The following is a 16543-nucleotide window of genomic DNA, read 5'->3' on the forward strand; positions in this document are numbered from 1 at the left end:
CATTCTATCATGAAAGACAAGACACACATACACTCACACACACTCACACACACACACACAGAGAGAATAAAGACAAATATGATAGTTTAGGGAGCAAGGACAGAGGCAATTGTGGGAAAATCAGGAAAAAGTCCATGAAGAAGGTAGTGTTTGAGCTAAGTTTTGAAACAGAACATGATTCTGTGAATGGAGATTAGGAGGGAGAATATTTGCGGCATGGAGTAAGCCAATGAATGGCACAATGGCTACAGATGAAGTGCCATGTGTAATGAATGGCAAAAAGTTTAGTTTGTCTGATAGGCGAAAAACTGAAAAGGTAGGTCTGGTCCAAGATGAAGGGTGCTTTAAAAGAGAAATTTATGTTTTATCTTTGAAGCAACTAGGAGTCATTTGATTTTATTGAGTATTAAGGTGGGATCAGAGAATATGGTCAGATCTGCAATTAAAATAAAAAAAATCCTTTTTGTTAACTATGAAAGATCAACTGGAGTGGAGAGATATATGCTACTCTTCTAATATATTAAATGATCAAAATTAGTAAATTATTCACACAGAGAAAAAATTGTCATTAAATTGTTTTATTAATATCTCATCAAATTTTAAAGTACTATAATCACTGTGTTGGGGTATTAAAACAATCTCCTTTGAAAATTCACATTAGTAATGGGCCTAATTCACAAAGAGAATTGGAATTTCCTTTGATATAAATAGGATTTCTGAGATTTCATTTATGAACAAAGAGACAAAGTATATCATATAAAGTAAAATTTGATGAAGCCCAATATTACAAAGGTGTTTTTAAATAGCACTATGGGGATATATTGAGCCATTCCAGTCTACACTTTTTCTTAAGTGACATTAAGATCCTACTGGTTTCTACTCACATCCCCATTTTCAAAGAAGATCCTCAGAAGTGTAAAATCACAAAATTAAAAAACCATTTCAGGACACAGATAACAGTTTAAAAAATAATATGGCCAAACAATTTGTGAAAATTTTTAAAATATAAAATGACTATCATTAAGGAAAAAGTATGCCTCAAAATACATGATACTCTCATACATTCCACAAAAATAATTCTACCCAAAACAAAAATTCAAAGTATCCCAAAATAAAAATGGGCTCTTTTATTATTTTTTCCACTGATAGAAATGGAAATCCTTACACATTTGCCTTTATTAAATGGGTTTGTAATTAAAATATTATCAACTACTCAGTATAGAAAATGAAAAATAAAATTCTATTTAAAACCTCCAAACAATAAGTACCAAAGAGAAAGAGGTGTAGCAAACTGTTCCATTAATGATAAGATTTAAGAAAGCAAAAGCAGTCCAAATTTTATTAATGTTTGACCTTTTTCTGTTTTATTATAAATCTTAGTTTTTAACTGTGGAACAAAAGCCTAAAAGACAAATTAGGAACAGTTTAGAACTAAAGAATATCACTTGTGCATTTCAGGTGCAATACAGTAGTTCTATTTTCAGAGAAGCTATCAAGAATTCAGATATAAATGTCAAATAATGGAATTTGGTCAAGCAACTCTAAACACCACTTTTACTTAATATGCACTACATGCACATGATGCAGGTAAAGGGAAAAGATTGTATGAATCCATGCATTCAAGGTGAGACAGGTTGTTACTATTGTCAAATGTATACTGAACCAGAAGATGTTAAAAGTCTGGACCAGATATAGGATATGTTGTTAAAAGTCTCATATACTCATATACTTGTTTTTTCATGAAACTAAGATTAGCATCATCTTCCTCCGAGCATCCTCTTTATTTGGTTTCCTGAGCTTTCTTCGCATTCTGTTTTTCTTTTGCCTAGAAGTTAAAAGACAAAATTATGGCACAAATTCAAGAGCAACAATTATACAAGGTTTCCCCTTATAAGTGGAAATACATGTTTTAGGATATACTGAATGTGTCATTTTGTTAAAAACTTTTCCAGGCCTTTCTGTGAAATCATTTATAAAGATCATTCCTACATTTCCCCTTCACTTGTAAGTAGAAACCCCCACATAAAATTATATTTAATTTCTGGCTCTTTTCCATTTAAAAGTGATCTTTCCTCCAATTATAATAATAGCAAGCAACCTTTATTTAATGCTTTAAAGGTATTAAATGTTATATAATCATGATCTACTTTGACAATATTAAGATGCAATAAGGGTAGTTTCCACAGGGATTATTCCCATTTTATCGACGAAACTGAGACTTAGTTTTAAGTGACTTACCCATGGTCATACAATTAATATGAGACAGAATTTGAATCTAGGTCTCCAAGTTCAATGTTTTTACTGCAATACCAAACTACTTGTATGTTCTTATAGAAACTTATAATACTAAATATATGAACATAATTTTGTGCTATTTGGAATCTCAAAAAAAAGCACATTGGGTTATCATTATGAATATTAGCATTGTACAATTCCATGAAATACCCTCAAAAATGGCTTTTAAAAAAGTTAATCCCAATACTTATTTGTTTGTTGTGAGTTCCTCCACCCCCATAAGAGCAGAAGTCAGGAAAACCTCAATTATTTGATCTTTCTGATTAAATGAAAATTGACTGCAATAAGTTTGTAAGAGAGGAGAGCAAATTCATCATGCTGGAAGACCATCTTGAGTGTGGGAAGGGCAGGAAGGAGAGAGAATTCCAAAGAAGGAACAGAGGAACTGAGAAGATCCAAACAGTTGAACTCACTTCTCTTTGGGAAGCCCACCAGGAAGATTGACTCCTCTATCTTTCTGCCTAAGGGATTCTTTAGTCTCTTCTAGCTTCTGCTTCAATTCTTCCTTTTCCTTCTGCTGTTCTGTATGGATCTCATACAAATATGTGGCAGAATCTTTCAGGTCTTAGAGGGATAAAAATTCAAAATTCAAGTAGTAGTTCTTAAAAAAATGTTTGAGATTTTGAACACATCCTTTTAAAAATTGCCTCTTTACATGGGGGGCGGCTTCCAGGCTATCCTGAGGGTAACCCAATATAGCCTCAGCATTTTCCATCAATCTGTCGTTGGAGAAGGATGCTCTGTCTGCTCCTGCCTCAGTCTTTAAAATTTTCCCCAAGCATTTGGTCTATTGCAAAAGGTTTTGATCACCTCCAACAAATCTTCTCTTGCCTTTTTTAGAAATGTCATGTTTAATGGTCTGAAAAAATCAAAGTCCTCATAATATTCTGGCCAGTTCATCAGGTTATCGTCCTCTATCATTCTCTTAATAAAGTTTGCATGTTCCTGGAGGCTAAATAGTTCTGACAGTAGGATTTCTACATCTTGGAAATTAGAGTCATATAATTTAAATGCTCTTTTCAGCTCCCTTAAACATGTGAATGGTTCAACACAAAATTTTGGCAATCTCTGTTTCAGAGAGTCCAAGTCCTGGATGCTGAAAGACTTAGCATCTTCATATGGAGAACGCCAGAGTCTGGGGTAACTTTGGCATAATCTCTGAAAGGCATGATCTTTTGTGCCCCTGGGTCTTCCTCAAGCTCAGTGTTTGTTTGTCCACCATTATTTTCTTGGTGCACACCTCCACTGTTAGAGTTGTTGTAATAGGTGTCTCAGTGTCCTTGCATTTGTCTTTATCATTATCAGTATCCTTCATACACTCCCTTGTGACTAGTTCCTTTCCCTTCCCCAGTTTCTCATTCTTCTTCAATGTGAATTCCTGGCACATGTCAGTGATTGCTGTCATTTGGGAGAATAATAGCTCTAGTCTGTTATCTATGTCGTTGTTGATTATCTTTTTGCCCATAATTATCTTCGTTCCTTTCTTGATGGTGCTATATAATTGCCAGAGAACTACAATGGTACCATAGCCAGCTGGGAGGGTTAGCCATTTTGTAGCTATTTCAATTGATATCTGGTCCCAGTATTTTGTAATGCTGACTGCTACCCCTATCATATCATTGATTATGTTAGCAATGGTCTAAATATAAAATAGTACCACCAGTGTGTCAAAATGGCTACCACCAGTAGACTCCATAACACTTTTTGGAACATATTGTTTCTTTCCTTTATCTATTCCTCTTTCTCTTTCTGTTATATAGGAATCAAGATGTCTGCTGTGCTCCTATATGTAGCTGTTTTAGAATCTGTAGCCCCAAGACGGCTGCCCTACGCAGTCTCTTCCAACTGCCAGTCAGTGACTGTTGTTGATGGGTTCTTTTGTATTCTGGGATACCACTGTAATGGAGGGAGAGGAATGGAATCTCCCACCACTGAATGCAGGACCAGAGTATGGTATAGATGGAATGGAGGCAAGAGATAGAGAGAGGGAATAGATTGGTTTCCCTTTCTCTTTCCCTGGTAAACCCCATTCTGGTTGCCTTCAGAATCACAAATCACTGTTCCCTCAAAGACTTGGTTGAAATAAAGTATAGGACAGACAGCTTCTCCCTCTCTGAGGAGAGCAGTGTAACTTCCTCCCCACCAAACTCCAAGTCTCCCTTCTTGGATACTATGAAGCAGGCACTTGATCTAGTAAATAGCTATTTATTCTAAAAGGAACACATGAAAGGTAGGGCAAGTGAGTTGTGGGATAAGGTAATAGGAAGGTGGGAAATAGTAAGTCCCTAAATAACAAGTGAACCCCTTTTCCCCAAGTCCTGCTGGATCAGGTTTTGCCTGCCTGACCCTCTGGGGTCAATTGTGAGAGCTGTCCTGATTCCTAGCTGTCTGAGCTATGATATCAGGTTCAAGGCTGTCTAGAGGGATTGAGAGGAAATCTTCTGGTGCTGAATAGCTTTCTGGCAAAGTCCTATTCACTCTGGTTTGTCTTCACTGGATACTACTAGGGTCAGGCTTCACAGGAGGAAGGTTCACTCAGATAAACCTCCCTAGTGGGCTTCCCAAAGAGAAGTGAGTTCAGCTATTTGGATCTTCTCAATTCCTCTGTTCCTTCTCCAGAATTCTCTCTCCTTCTTGCTCTCTTCTTCCTCTCTCAAGATATTCTTCCAGCATGGTGAATTTGCTCTCTTCTCTTACAAGGTCTTTAAATAATTATGTATATAGGAAAGTAATATACTTTAGGACAGATTCTAAAAACAATTTTATGAAATAAGTTTCTATTACACAAATTGAAAATCTTTGCCAACGTACAAAATAGGAGATAGAGGAAGTTAAATTTGAAGTATTGGGCAAATTGTAATATAATTTAACATGATTAAACAAAATTTTCTCTACACAGTGCTGCTCAACTTAAAAACAGAGAAGAGTAAGCCATAACTATGTTTTAGGCCATATAGACAATGTGTCACATAAATGTCAAATGAAATCATATTGTCTAAATTTATGTTAAAAAAAATGGTTTATTGAGCTATTGTACTCACATTTTCCCATCTGTTGAGTGGGAGGATAAGGAAGGGAACAAGCATTTATTAAAGTACCTATTGTGAGCCAGACATTGTGCTAAGCCTTAGATTTTTTATTATTTTATCTATCATATTATGTTATTATAGCATTTATTTATGTTTATAGTTTTCCCTATATTATTTATATTTCTATATTATATATGTAGACATAATATTTAATAGGTATGGAAATACATAATATTAAATATTTTTATTATTTAATTATAAATATTATCCTACTTGAGTCTTGTGACAACCCTGGGAGGCAAGTACTATTATTATCCTCAAACTGAAGAAATAGAGGTAAGTGACTGATCCAGGGTCATACAGCTAGTAAATGTCAGAAGGCCACATTTGAACTCAGTTCCTCCTGATTCCAGGTTCAAACCTCTATCAACTATGCCATCTACCTGCCTTTATAAACAACCATTAATTTTAAACAAAGCTTCATTTCACAGAATGAAAATTCAATTATACTTTGGGCATAATTTGAAAAATAAATGCTTATTTTTTCTTTCTTGACTCATTCCTGAATATATTTACAAACTTAAAGAAAAATAAAGCCTAAGAATGAATTTGGCAACATCCTTAATAGAGCAAATGAAAAGTTGTACTAAGAATTTAAGGTCATTCATTCCTTGGGTGACCTTGATTAATATAAAATTAAGGGGGGTATAGAAAGCAAAATACAATCATAGAAATAAAAAAAAATAACTCCCTGAAGAAAAACGAAAGTATCCCTTTAAAATAATTTATGCAAAATGTAATATATTACCACAAAACAAAATATACCTTTGTATGATTAGGAAATTATTGAGATGTTGTCATTGATAATTTTAATAAATTAAAATAAACATTAATGGCTTAGTTACTCCTTATATATAAAAGCACACCTAATAAGAAGATATGTACACACAAAAGAAGTTCCAAAGGAGAGTTCCCAAATTGTTGCCAGATTAAGTATCACTTCTCTTTGGAAATATATATCGGATTACTAATTGTGAGGAAGCCCTGTTTTCCTACACTAGACTGCTACATTTTGTCAGACATGCCATCAGGCTACAATGCATAGAGAAGACTGCACTGTCACAATACACTACAGAAAGAAAGAAAACATGGTATAATATGCTCATTACAAATTCCATAAATAAACATGGAAAAGATATATTACAGATTACTCAAGCAGAATCAATGTAACAATTTGGATTTAAATGTATTAAACATCTATTATGGGAAGAACACCATGCTAGAAACCACATGCACAAATAATTAAAATATAAAACAGAACAGTTGTAAAATAAGTAAAGGTTTTATGCAGGAGACAGTGATTGAGCTGCATCTTTAAGGAAGAGAAAAGCTATTCCAGGCACAGGGAAAGAGCCAGTTCAAAGGCAAGGAGAAAGGAGCTGGTCCCTTATGTGAGAAGAACAAAGCCAACTTATATCAGAGTGTAGGGTAGTAATATCCAATGAGGCCAGAAAGATACAAAGCCGCCAGATGGTGTGAGGCTTTCAAAACTAAACATTTAAACTTATGTTTTATTCTAGAGAGAACAGAAGCCACTAGAGTTGACTGGGTAGGAGAGATAAGATCAGATATACATTAAGGAAAGTTAACTTTGATAGCAAAGTAGACTAGAGTGTTACAGATTTTAAGCAGGAAGGCCAATTAGGGTTGCAATAATCTAGGTTAAGAAATGGGATGGGACAGGAAAGAGGAACAGATGGGGAGAAAAGAAACAAAAGAAAAGAAGAGGGTAAACCATCTTTCAAGAAGCAGCACATAAAGGTCAGCTGGGTAGCTCAGTGGTTTGAGAGCCAGGCTTAGAGATGGGAAGTCCTAGATTAAAATCTGGCCTCAGACACTTTCTAGCTATGTGACCCTGGGAAAGTCCCTTAACCCCCATTGACGAGCTCTTATCACCATTTTGCCTTATCAATACATAGTATGGATTCTAAAACAGAAGGTAAAGAGTTTATTAAAAAAAAAAAAGAAGTGGCACATAAGAGTCAATATAGTAGAAGAAAAGATGGGGGGAGGGCAGTGGGCCATACATGAACCTAACTTTCACTGGAATAAATTCAAAGTGAGAATTACACCCATACTCAGTCAGCTACAGAAACCTATCTTAATCTACAGGGAAGTGAGAGGGTAGAAAACAGGGTGGGGGAAATGGACAAAAAGGAGAGCAAACTGGGTGAGGTGGTAGTAAAATATAAAATATCTGTAAACAGGGAAAGACTAAAAGGAGAGGGAGGAAGAGAAGAGCAAACAGGAAGAAAATAAGATGGAGGGAAACACCCATAATAGTAATCATAACTGTGAGTGTGAATGAGCTGAATTCACTCACAAAACAGAAAAGGATACCATAGTGAATTAAAAATCAGAATCCCAAAAGATGTGGTCTACAAGAAACACATTTAAAGCAGGGAGTCACATAGAGTAGAAGTTAGAAGCTGAAGCAGAATTTACTATACCTCAGCTGAAGTAAAAAAACAAAACAAAACAGGGGTAGCAATCATGACCTCCAACAAAGCAAAAGCAAAAATCAATCTAATCAAAAGAAATAAGAAAGGAAATTACACCTTAATAAAAGGCACTGTTGACAATGAAACAATATCACTAAACACATATGCACCAAATGGCATAACATTTGTACCCAAATTCCTAAAGGACAAGTGAATGAATTATAGGAGGAAATAGTAAAAAACCATGCTAGTGGGAGACCCACATATCTCTCTCTCTCTCTCTCTCTCTCTCTCTCTCTCTCTCTCTCTCTCTCTCTCTCTCTCTCAACTATATAAATCCAACCAAAAAATAGACATTAAAGAAGTAAACAGAACTTTAGACAAGTTTGATATAATAGATGTTTTTTTATCAGCTGTACACCTTCACAAAAAGTGACCATAAACTTACAACCAAATATAGAAAAACAAAAATATTAAATACACATCATTTTCAGACCAGAATGCAATAAAAATTACACTTAACAAAGGGCAGCAGAAAGACTAAAAATTAATTGGAAATTAAATAATAACCTTATACTAAAAAAAAAAAAAACAAATGGGCCAAAGAACAAATCATAGAAACAATCAACAATTTCATTAAAGAAGCTGGCAATATCAAAATTTATTTGACACAGCCAAAGCAGTACTTAAGGGAGAAATTTCTATTTCTAAGTGCTTACGTCAATAAAATAGTGAAAGAGTAGATAAATGAATTGGGCTAAAAAAACTCGAAAAAGAACAAATTAAAAATCCCTAATTAAATGCAAAATTGGAAAACCTGAAAATCGAGGAAAAGATTAACCATTGAACTAATAAATGAGACAAGGAATTGGTTTTATGAAAAAATAAATAAAATCGATAAGCAATTGGTTAACTTGATTTAAAAAGGGGGTAGAGGGGAAGAAAACCTATGAGGCTTGGCAACTGTCCAAATATGTGGAGTTGGAGAAAGGAAGAAGCCTAAGCGTAACTACAAGGATGTAAACCTGAATGTCAGGGAAGATGATGTTACCTTCAAAAGAAGGACATCTGAAAGAGGCATGGGTGAATAAGTTTCATTTTTGACATGTTGACTTTGAGGTCTATAGCATACCTAAACTGAAATGTTTAGCAGGAAGTTGTACATCTAGGTTGAGATATCTAGTGGGAAGTTGATGAGGTGGGTGGGACTAGAGTTCAGAAGAGAGATAGACAACTCTGTAGAAATTAAATTTGTACCCATGGAAACTGATATGGTAACCAAGGGAGAGAATTTGAAAGATGAAAAGATTAAGAACAGAGTATTAAAACACAACCAGGAAGGAAGAGATGAACAGTGATTCAACAAAGTGGAATGAGAATTAGACAGGTAGGGAAACCAGAAAATAACAGCAGCATGAGGAAGCCAAAGTAGGAAAAAATATACAGGAAGGAGAGGCAGTTATCCTCTAGCTCAATATTTTCTAAAAAACAGTGGCAATAATACTCTTGTATGACCAATGGTGGTTGTTACATGTACTGGGTATCTAATTTCTGGTACATATTTAAAGAGATGCAAGCTTATTCGTCAAGAACTCTCTTTCAAAGTATGTCAGAATCATAACTAGCATTAAAGGATTACAAAAATCTAATCCAATCAAACATTTGTAAAGTACCTTCTAAGTGCAAGACACCAAGGAAATAAAAAAAGGTCCTGACCTCAAGTAGATTGCATTCTATAGGAGGATACTTTTAAAAAGTATCCAGTTCTGGGAAACACAGTTAAAGAAGTAACAATTGAAAATATCATGTTCCTTCCATAAAGAGAAGTTAACAGATTTTTTTTAATGCATAAAAAATAAACACACATTTAAAAAGCACAAGAGGAAAAATTAAAGGCAAGGTGACTCAATAAGCCCCAAAACAATAAAATAAAAAAAAATTTATTACAGTCCGAATCAAATTTATAATATTATCATTCGTAAACTGCCATCTCATGTCCAAAAATTGTATGTAATATTAATTCAAGGTTAAAGGCAAAGAAGTATTCTGATTTCTAAGGAAGAAGATAGTGTATAATAATTATAGCTAATTGAAAGCAAATTTTAAAATTATAATTTCATAGTCCCAACTTCCCTTTTCCAATGATATTTCATGATATTCATATGTAAAAAAGAGCACAGTAGATTTGAGAAGAGCTTATTTTTCATAAGACAAAATGCTAGAATGTCCTGTTAATTTTCATGCCAGAATAAGGAATTTATGATAATGCTGACAGGGCCAAATTATGCTTAGTAAACTTTCACATTAATAGTACAAAACTAAAGAAATTAGGTTTAAAAGCATAAAATTACTTTCAAGGACTGTTTTTATTCTGTTTTGTCTTTAAATGCTTACCTTCCAGCTTGGAATCAATATTAGGTATAAGTTCCATGGCAGAAGAGCAGAAAGGTTTAGGCAATGGGAGTTAAGTGACTTGCCCAAGGTCACATGGCTAGGAAGTATCTGAGGCCACATTTGAATCAGAACCTGTCTCTAGGCCTAGCTCTCACTCCACTGAGTCACTTCAGATACTATCAAACATACTGATATGTTTCTTAGGCGAGTTATTTATTAGTCTAGTTTGACTTACTATTATATACCAAAAAATATTAAATTTGTATTTCTTATTAACATTTTATAATTAAGACTTTTATAATTTAAGTTGATTTTTCCTTTTTTAACCACCCCAAGAAAAGAAATTTGGGTTTGAAGTAGAGACCACTATTACTGTCCTGGCCAATAGTGGAATTTTAGGACAGTCATTTCAGGCCTGAGTTTCCTCATCTGTAGCATATGGGAATTGAACTACAGATGGCTTTTTTCAAGCTTAAAATAATCCATCTTCATTCCACTTCAGGTTTGTGTTTTACTCTACTTCCAATTTTCTTTTTTGCATTTTCTATGGCTTTTAAAAAAAATTACATGTAGAAACAATTTTTTTAGCATTCACTTTCTGACCTTTTGCAATCCAAATTCTTTTCTTCCCTCCCTAGGCAATAAACAATCTGATATATTTTCTAGTTTTGTCACCTAATACAAATTTCCTTATTCTTCAAGTCATGAAAGAAGACATATCACACATGTAATAAAAAGTTCAAGAAGAAATTAAGGCAAGAAATGTCTACTTGCAACTCTTAAAAAAGATTTTTTTAAACCAATTTTTTGTAGCAGCTGGAGAGCAGTGACTAGAACAAACCTAGAGCTGGGAACACATGGCTTCAAACATTTCCTAGCTATGTGACCCTGGATAAGTCACTAAACCCCAACTGCCTTCTCTTACTGTTCCTTCTGCCTTAGAATCAATATTTAGTATCAACCCTACAAGAGACAGTTTGAAAAAATAATAAAGGATAAGACAAATATGGAGCTTATTTTTTTAACTCTATCTTAGAGTTCAATATTGAAAATTCAGAAACTATTAAAACAGAATTGGTATAAAAAATAATTTTTCTGTATTCTCTCAACTTGGATTATAATTAACTATCACATCTGGCATAATAACTAAAAGTAAAACCATAAGATTTAAATGAAACTTATAAAAAATTTAATTTTTATACATGATAAAATAAAGATTTCATATGCATTTTGGGAAAACTTATACAAAATAATCATGACTTACCTTTTCTACTAATGGTATTAATTGCTGGTGTTCTGCTAAAGTCTTTAATAGTTCCATGATGAAAGGCAGATAATTATGCTTTCTTCTAATATTTTCAATCTGAAAGTTGAATGACAAACATTGACAAATAATCAGTACTCATTTTAAAAAGTAAACTCATCATACTTCCTACTTGTGTGACCCTGGGCAAGTCATTTAACTGTAATTGTCTGGCTCTTAAAGCTCTTCTGCATTAGAACAAATACTTAATATCAATTCTAAGATAGAAAGTAAGGATTAAAAAAAGTAGATTCAAATAGATATCATCTAACAAATAAGTACCAACCCAGAATAGAGACCTGTAAAGTAACAGACATTACATTTTTTAAAAGAAATATCCACCTCTTCAAATCATATGCATCTATTATACATCATTTGACATTATAATAGCATAGCATTCTGACTTGAATAAAAAAATGAATTTAATATTCTTATTAAGTTTCACAAGGTCCTAATTCCATGCCATATGGAAATAATGATTGGTTGAACAGAATTAAAGTTCTAATAGATTTTATCATTCTATCTATTGAGAATGGTCCCAGCAACAGACTATTTCTGTTTCTGAGGACCAGCCCAGCACATTACATTGAACACTTAGTAACAAATTCTTTGGTTATGGCAACTTACAAAACAAAGGAAAAAGTAAAACAACTCTCAGTCCTGTTCTATACCCTTTTATTTCTATAATGATAGTTAGCGTAGTGGAAGATGATGTTGTAAGAGATGTTAGGGAAGTCAAATAAATAAAATTTGGAAAATGATTGAATATAGGAGGTAAAGGAGAACAAGAGTCAAGGATAAGTATGAACCCAGATAACAATAAAGATGATGATATCTCAATAGAAAAGGGAAAGTTTGGAAGCAGAGACAGAAACATGAGTTTCATTTTGGATGTGTTGAATGAGATATTCAGATGGATGTGTCTGGCAGGACTAGAACATTAAGATGATAAAAGTATGACTCAATTCTGAGATTAACCTTCATATACCAAAAAAAAAAATGTATGGCATTCCATTTTGTTTTTTGGGAAATGTTTATTCACAATCAACAACTGCAGAAAAAGCTAAAATCTAACTATATTTTTGTGCCTAGATAGTTATAGAGAGTAGAAAACAAGATAGTTATACTATCTCTAAAGATTCAATAAAGATCTTGAATTAAAATAAAGCTAACAGCTGACCAAAGGCTTAAATTCAAATCTTTTTTATAATAATTTATCTTTTCAAAAAAAAAAAGAGAAAAAATGTGGATTATAACAAATTTGGAAGTTCACCTGTAAATGAAAACAAACACAAATTTGGTGCCATTGTCCACAATATAGCTTCTGAAAGAGGAATCATAGATATGCAAATCCATCAGCAATTATAAAGGAGTTATTCTGTTCCACTCTTATACTCAAGTGAAATAAATTCATCTGCATCCTGCAGTCTATTGAGACTCACAAGCATTTCAGATTCCTTTCAAAGGAATCTGTTACCCAGCCCAAGACAATAAGCTCAAGTAAATTCATCTAAGACACCAGTCTTTAACTGACACCTGAAAACTCATTATTTCTACATGTTTTTCTGTTAGCTTAGTTAGCTCAGTATTTCCCCTCTTCCTACCCTGCCCAAGACTAACTTTTTCTCTCCCTGCCACACGTGGTAGAAATCCTTTCCTGACTATGCCCAAAGGGCGACAAAAGAATATCTACCCTTTGACCCAGCCATAGCACTGCTGGGTCTGTACCCCAAAGAGATAATGGACACAAAGACTTGTACAAAAATATTCATAGCTGCGCTCTTTGTGGTGGCCCAAAACTGGAAAACGAGGGGATGCCCATCAATTGGGGAATGGCTGAACAAACTGTGGTATATGTTGGTGATGGAGTACTATTGTGCTAAAAGGAATAATAAAGTGGAGAAGTTCCATGGGGACTGGAACAACCTCCAGGAAGTGATGCAGAGCGAGAGGAGCAGAACCAGGAGAACATTGTACACAGAGACTAATACACTGTGGTATAATCGAACGTAATGGACTTCTCCATTAGTGGCGGTGGAATGTCCCAGAACAACTTGCAGGGATCCAGGAGAAAAAAACACCATTCATAAGCAAAGGATAAACTATGGGAGTGGAAACGCCGAGAAAAAACAACTGCCTGACTACAGAGGTTGAGGGGACATGACAGAGGATAGACCCTAAATGAACACTCTAATGCAAATACTATCAACAAAGCAATGGGTTCAAATCAAGAAAACATCTAACGCCCAGTGGACTTACGCGTCGGCTATGGGGGGTGGGGGGGAGGAAAAGAAAATGATCTATGTCTTTAACGAATAATGCTTGGAAACAATCAAATAAAATATATTAAAAAAAAAAAAAGAAATCCTTTCCTGTACTCATCTCTATACAATCCTTCCACTTCCCCTAGTACCTGATCGTTCTGTGCCTTTCACTTCCATAGTATCCTTTGGAATACTTTATTTCAATACTTGAAGTACTGTTTGCGTCCACCTTCTATTCACAGATCACAAACCTTCCACAACTCACTAGCTGGCCAAGACGTACTGTGGCTCAGAAGTTCATTACATTATGGCTTTGGGGTAAGAAGCCTCTAGCCTGATGACAGGTATACAACCCATCACTGGATCCATCCTCATGGCTTTTCTAAACTGTTAGGCTGCTACATTCCATTTACATAATAGCCTTGGATAAAGAATGGTCATTTCTATACCAAATAGATTTTAGTAGGAATTTTAATGTCACAACTTATATTATTATAATTTGGTTTAGTCCCCTACTAGACTAAGTTCTTTAAAAGCATGTAGAGTGGTTTCTTTTAACCTGAATACACAAAACAATGCAATATACCTATAAAGTATTTAGTATACATTTGTCAAATGAAACTATTAAATTCAACTATAAAGTAACAACTTTACTTACAAAGCACAAATCAATATAGTTCACAGCAACGATCAAGATGTCAAATTAAAACCTCTATTCACTGTGTACACTTGTATGTACACACACGATTCTTATGACTATAACACTCACCATTTCATTTACAGTTTCAGGCAAACCTATAAACACTTTCTCAAACATCTTTTTGATGTTTTTAAGAGTGCCTTTTACTACTACTTTTATTTCTTCTCATTCTCCAAGACTAGGATCAAAAAGCTTGTTCAGTTCATGCTACTTTCCAAGAGCAGCTATCTGGATCTACATGTGACCATTTAGTGACTACTGATATCTAGCAGGACTTGATGGCTCTCCACTTTAGCAACTCTTCTGATTTCATTCCTTCACATAGGTAAAACATTTTTTTATTATATTTAGCTCCTCTCTTCAGGTATATGGCAAACAACAGGACAGAAAAAACACCATTTCCTATTGTTATTTAGTTCATGGCTAATTACCAAAAAATTAACTAACTACTGTTTTGGCCAACTTTCTGGTAATGAACTTTTCTAAAATTAGCTAGGGTTATAGATTGAGCATAGACACAACCCAGGTTTGTACTTGAAGCCTACTCCAGCTTGGCAAAACCTAACAAAGAATCTACAATCCATTGATACTGTCTTCAACAACCCAACAATAAAAAATAAAGTTAGATTCTTGTGGAGAATAAGGGGAGGGAGAGGGAAGGAAAGAGGGGAAAGGAAAAGAGAACTAAAGAACTAGGCAGAACAAATTAAAATCTCCAAATAATTTTAAAAGAAGCATACCTTGTATCTTTTTAATTTCTGAATTTCTTCTTCAATTAGCATCTGATGTTTGGCAACTTCTGATTGAATGGTACTTAACATATTAGTACTCTGATCTGTATCCATAGGTTCCTCCTTGGGGGAAAAAACAGCAACACTAATAAGTAAACATTAACACTGTTAATATTTTTTAAAAGATAAGTATTTAATAGAATAATTACCCTGAAATTAACATTAAATATTGGCTAACTGAGTAAAACCATTCTAAAATATAACTTCTAACAGAGATGCCCAAACATCTTCAAGTACAAAAAATATGTTGCATGAAACAAAATACTTGGCATATGAAGATATTTCTATTTTTCATAATGAAATTTATGAATTTTAGTCAGTAAAAGTCTACCTAGATTGTAAACAACCATAATTATTGTATTATGTTTTCACTATTATAAGTAATTTTCCTCTTAAGTCAGAAAGATAATCTAAAAATGAGGTAAAAATTTTTTACAGATCTTAATCATATTTACCATTCCTATAACACTTTTTTAAAATCTAGAAGAATGAAGTAAAAATGGTATTTCTGGGGAAAATAAGCTAACAAAAAAACTAATATGCTCCAGTAAAATGTTATGGTCAGGGGCTATTTTTCACTTTTTCTTTGTATTCCAAGCAACTAGGCATAAAGCTTTGAAAATAAAATAAATTAATTTAATAATAATCATTAATTTAAAATAATTTTTAAAAATAAGTGTTTGTTAAATTGTACATACATAATTGCTGACAACCAACCTCTGCAAGCTGTCTTTGTAACTCAGCTATCTTCTGCTCATATATCATCTTTCTGTCGGACACAATGGCCATCAGGTTAAATCGTATTTCACCTTCACTGTATCTAAAAAAGATTTCTGAAAATTATTTCTCATTTTATTATAGCAGAAATAAAATAATATACTGATCACAGTGACAGTGATCACAGTGACAGAAAGTATTATGGTACTGTAGGACCCCTTATCTGTAGTTTTGTTTCTGTGGTTTCAATTATCAACAGTCAACCAAAAGTACTAGAGGTCTGCACTCAAAGTGACAGAAGTCTTATCTGTCCACCACTGGTGGTGGTTTTTCAATGATTCCATTTGGAAGCACCCTTTTTTAGGATTGGCTTTTTTTTTTTTAATGGGGATAGGCCATGGAATGCAGTTGTTCACTTATATTCACAGCCAGTCTTAAGAGTGTATCCCCTGCAGATACAGGAGTCTTACTGAAATCTATTTCAAAGTTACCTTTGAAAGCAAAACAAATATCCTAAATCGAATAACCTGTATAAGCAGATTTTAAAGG

General features: G+C 33.9%; 1 protein-coding gene across 4 annotated transcripts in view; it reads right to left on the reverse strand.

The window, feature by feature from the left end:
* Positions 1–562: 562 nt before the first annotated feature.
* The window catches only part of UCHL5 (ubiquitin C-terminal hydrolase L5), a 53951-nt gene continuing 37970 nt past the window's right edge, over positions 563–16543 (reverse strand). For all 4 annotated transcript variants that reach the window (XM_056815671.1, XM_007480988.2, XM_056815670.1 and 1 more), the window contains 4 exons: positions 15995–16097; positions 15227–15340; positions 11484–11582; positions 563–1825 (listed from right to left, as the gene is read on the reverse strand). In XM_056815671.1, the coding sequence (XP_056671649.1) occupies positions 1781–1825; positions 11484–11582; positions 15227–15340; positions 15995–16097 (361 nt within the window). In that variant the 3' untranslated portion in view covers positions 563–1780. The remainder of the gene's footprint in view (positions 1826–11483; positions 11583–15226; positions 15341–15994; positions 16098–16543) is intronic.

This window comes from Monodelphis domestica, chromosome 2 (assembly GCF_027887165.1).
Source record: "Monodelphis domestica isolate mMonDom1 chromosome 2, mMonDom1.pri, whole genome shotgun sequence".
Classification (NCBI taxonomy): domain Eukaryota; kingdom Metazoa; phylum Chordata; class Mammalia; order Didelphimorphia; family Didelphidae; genus Monodelphis; species Monodelphis domestica.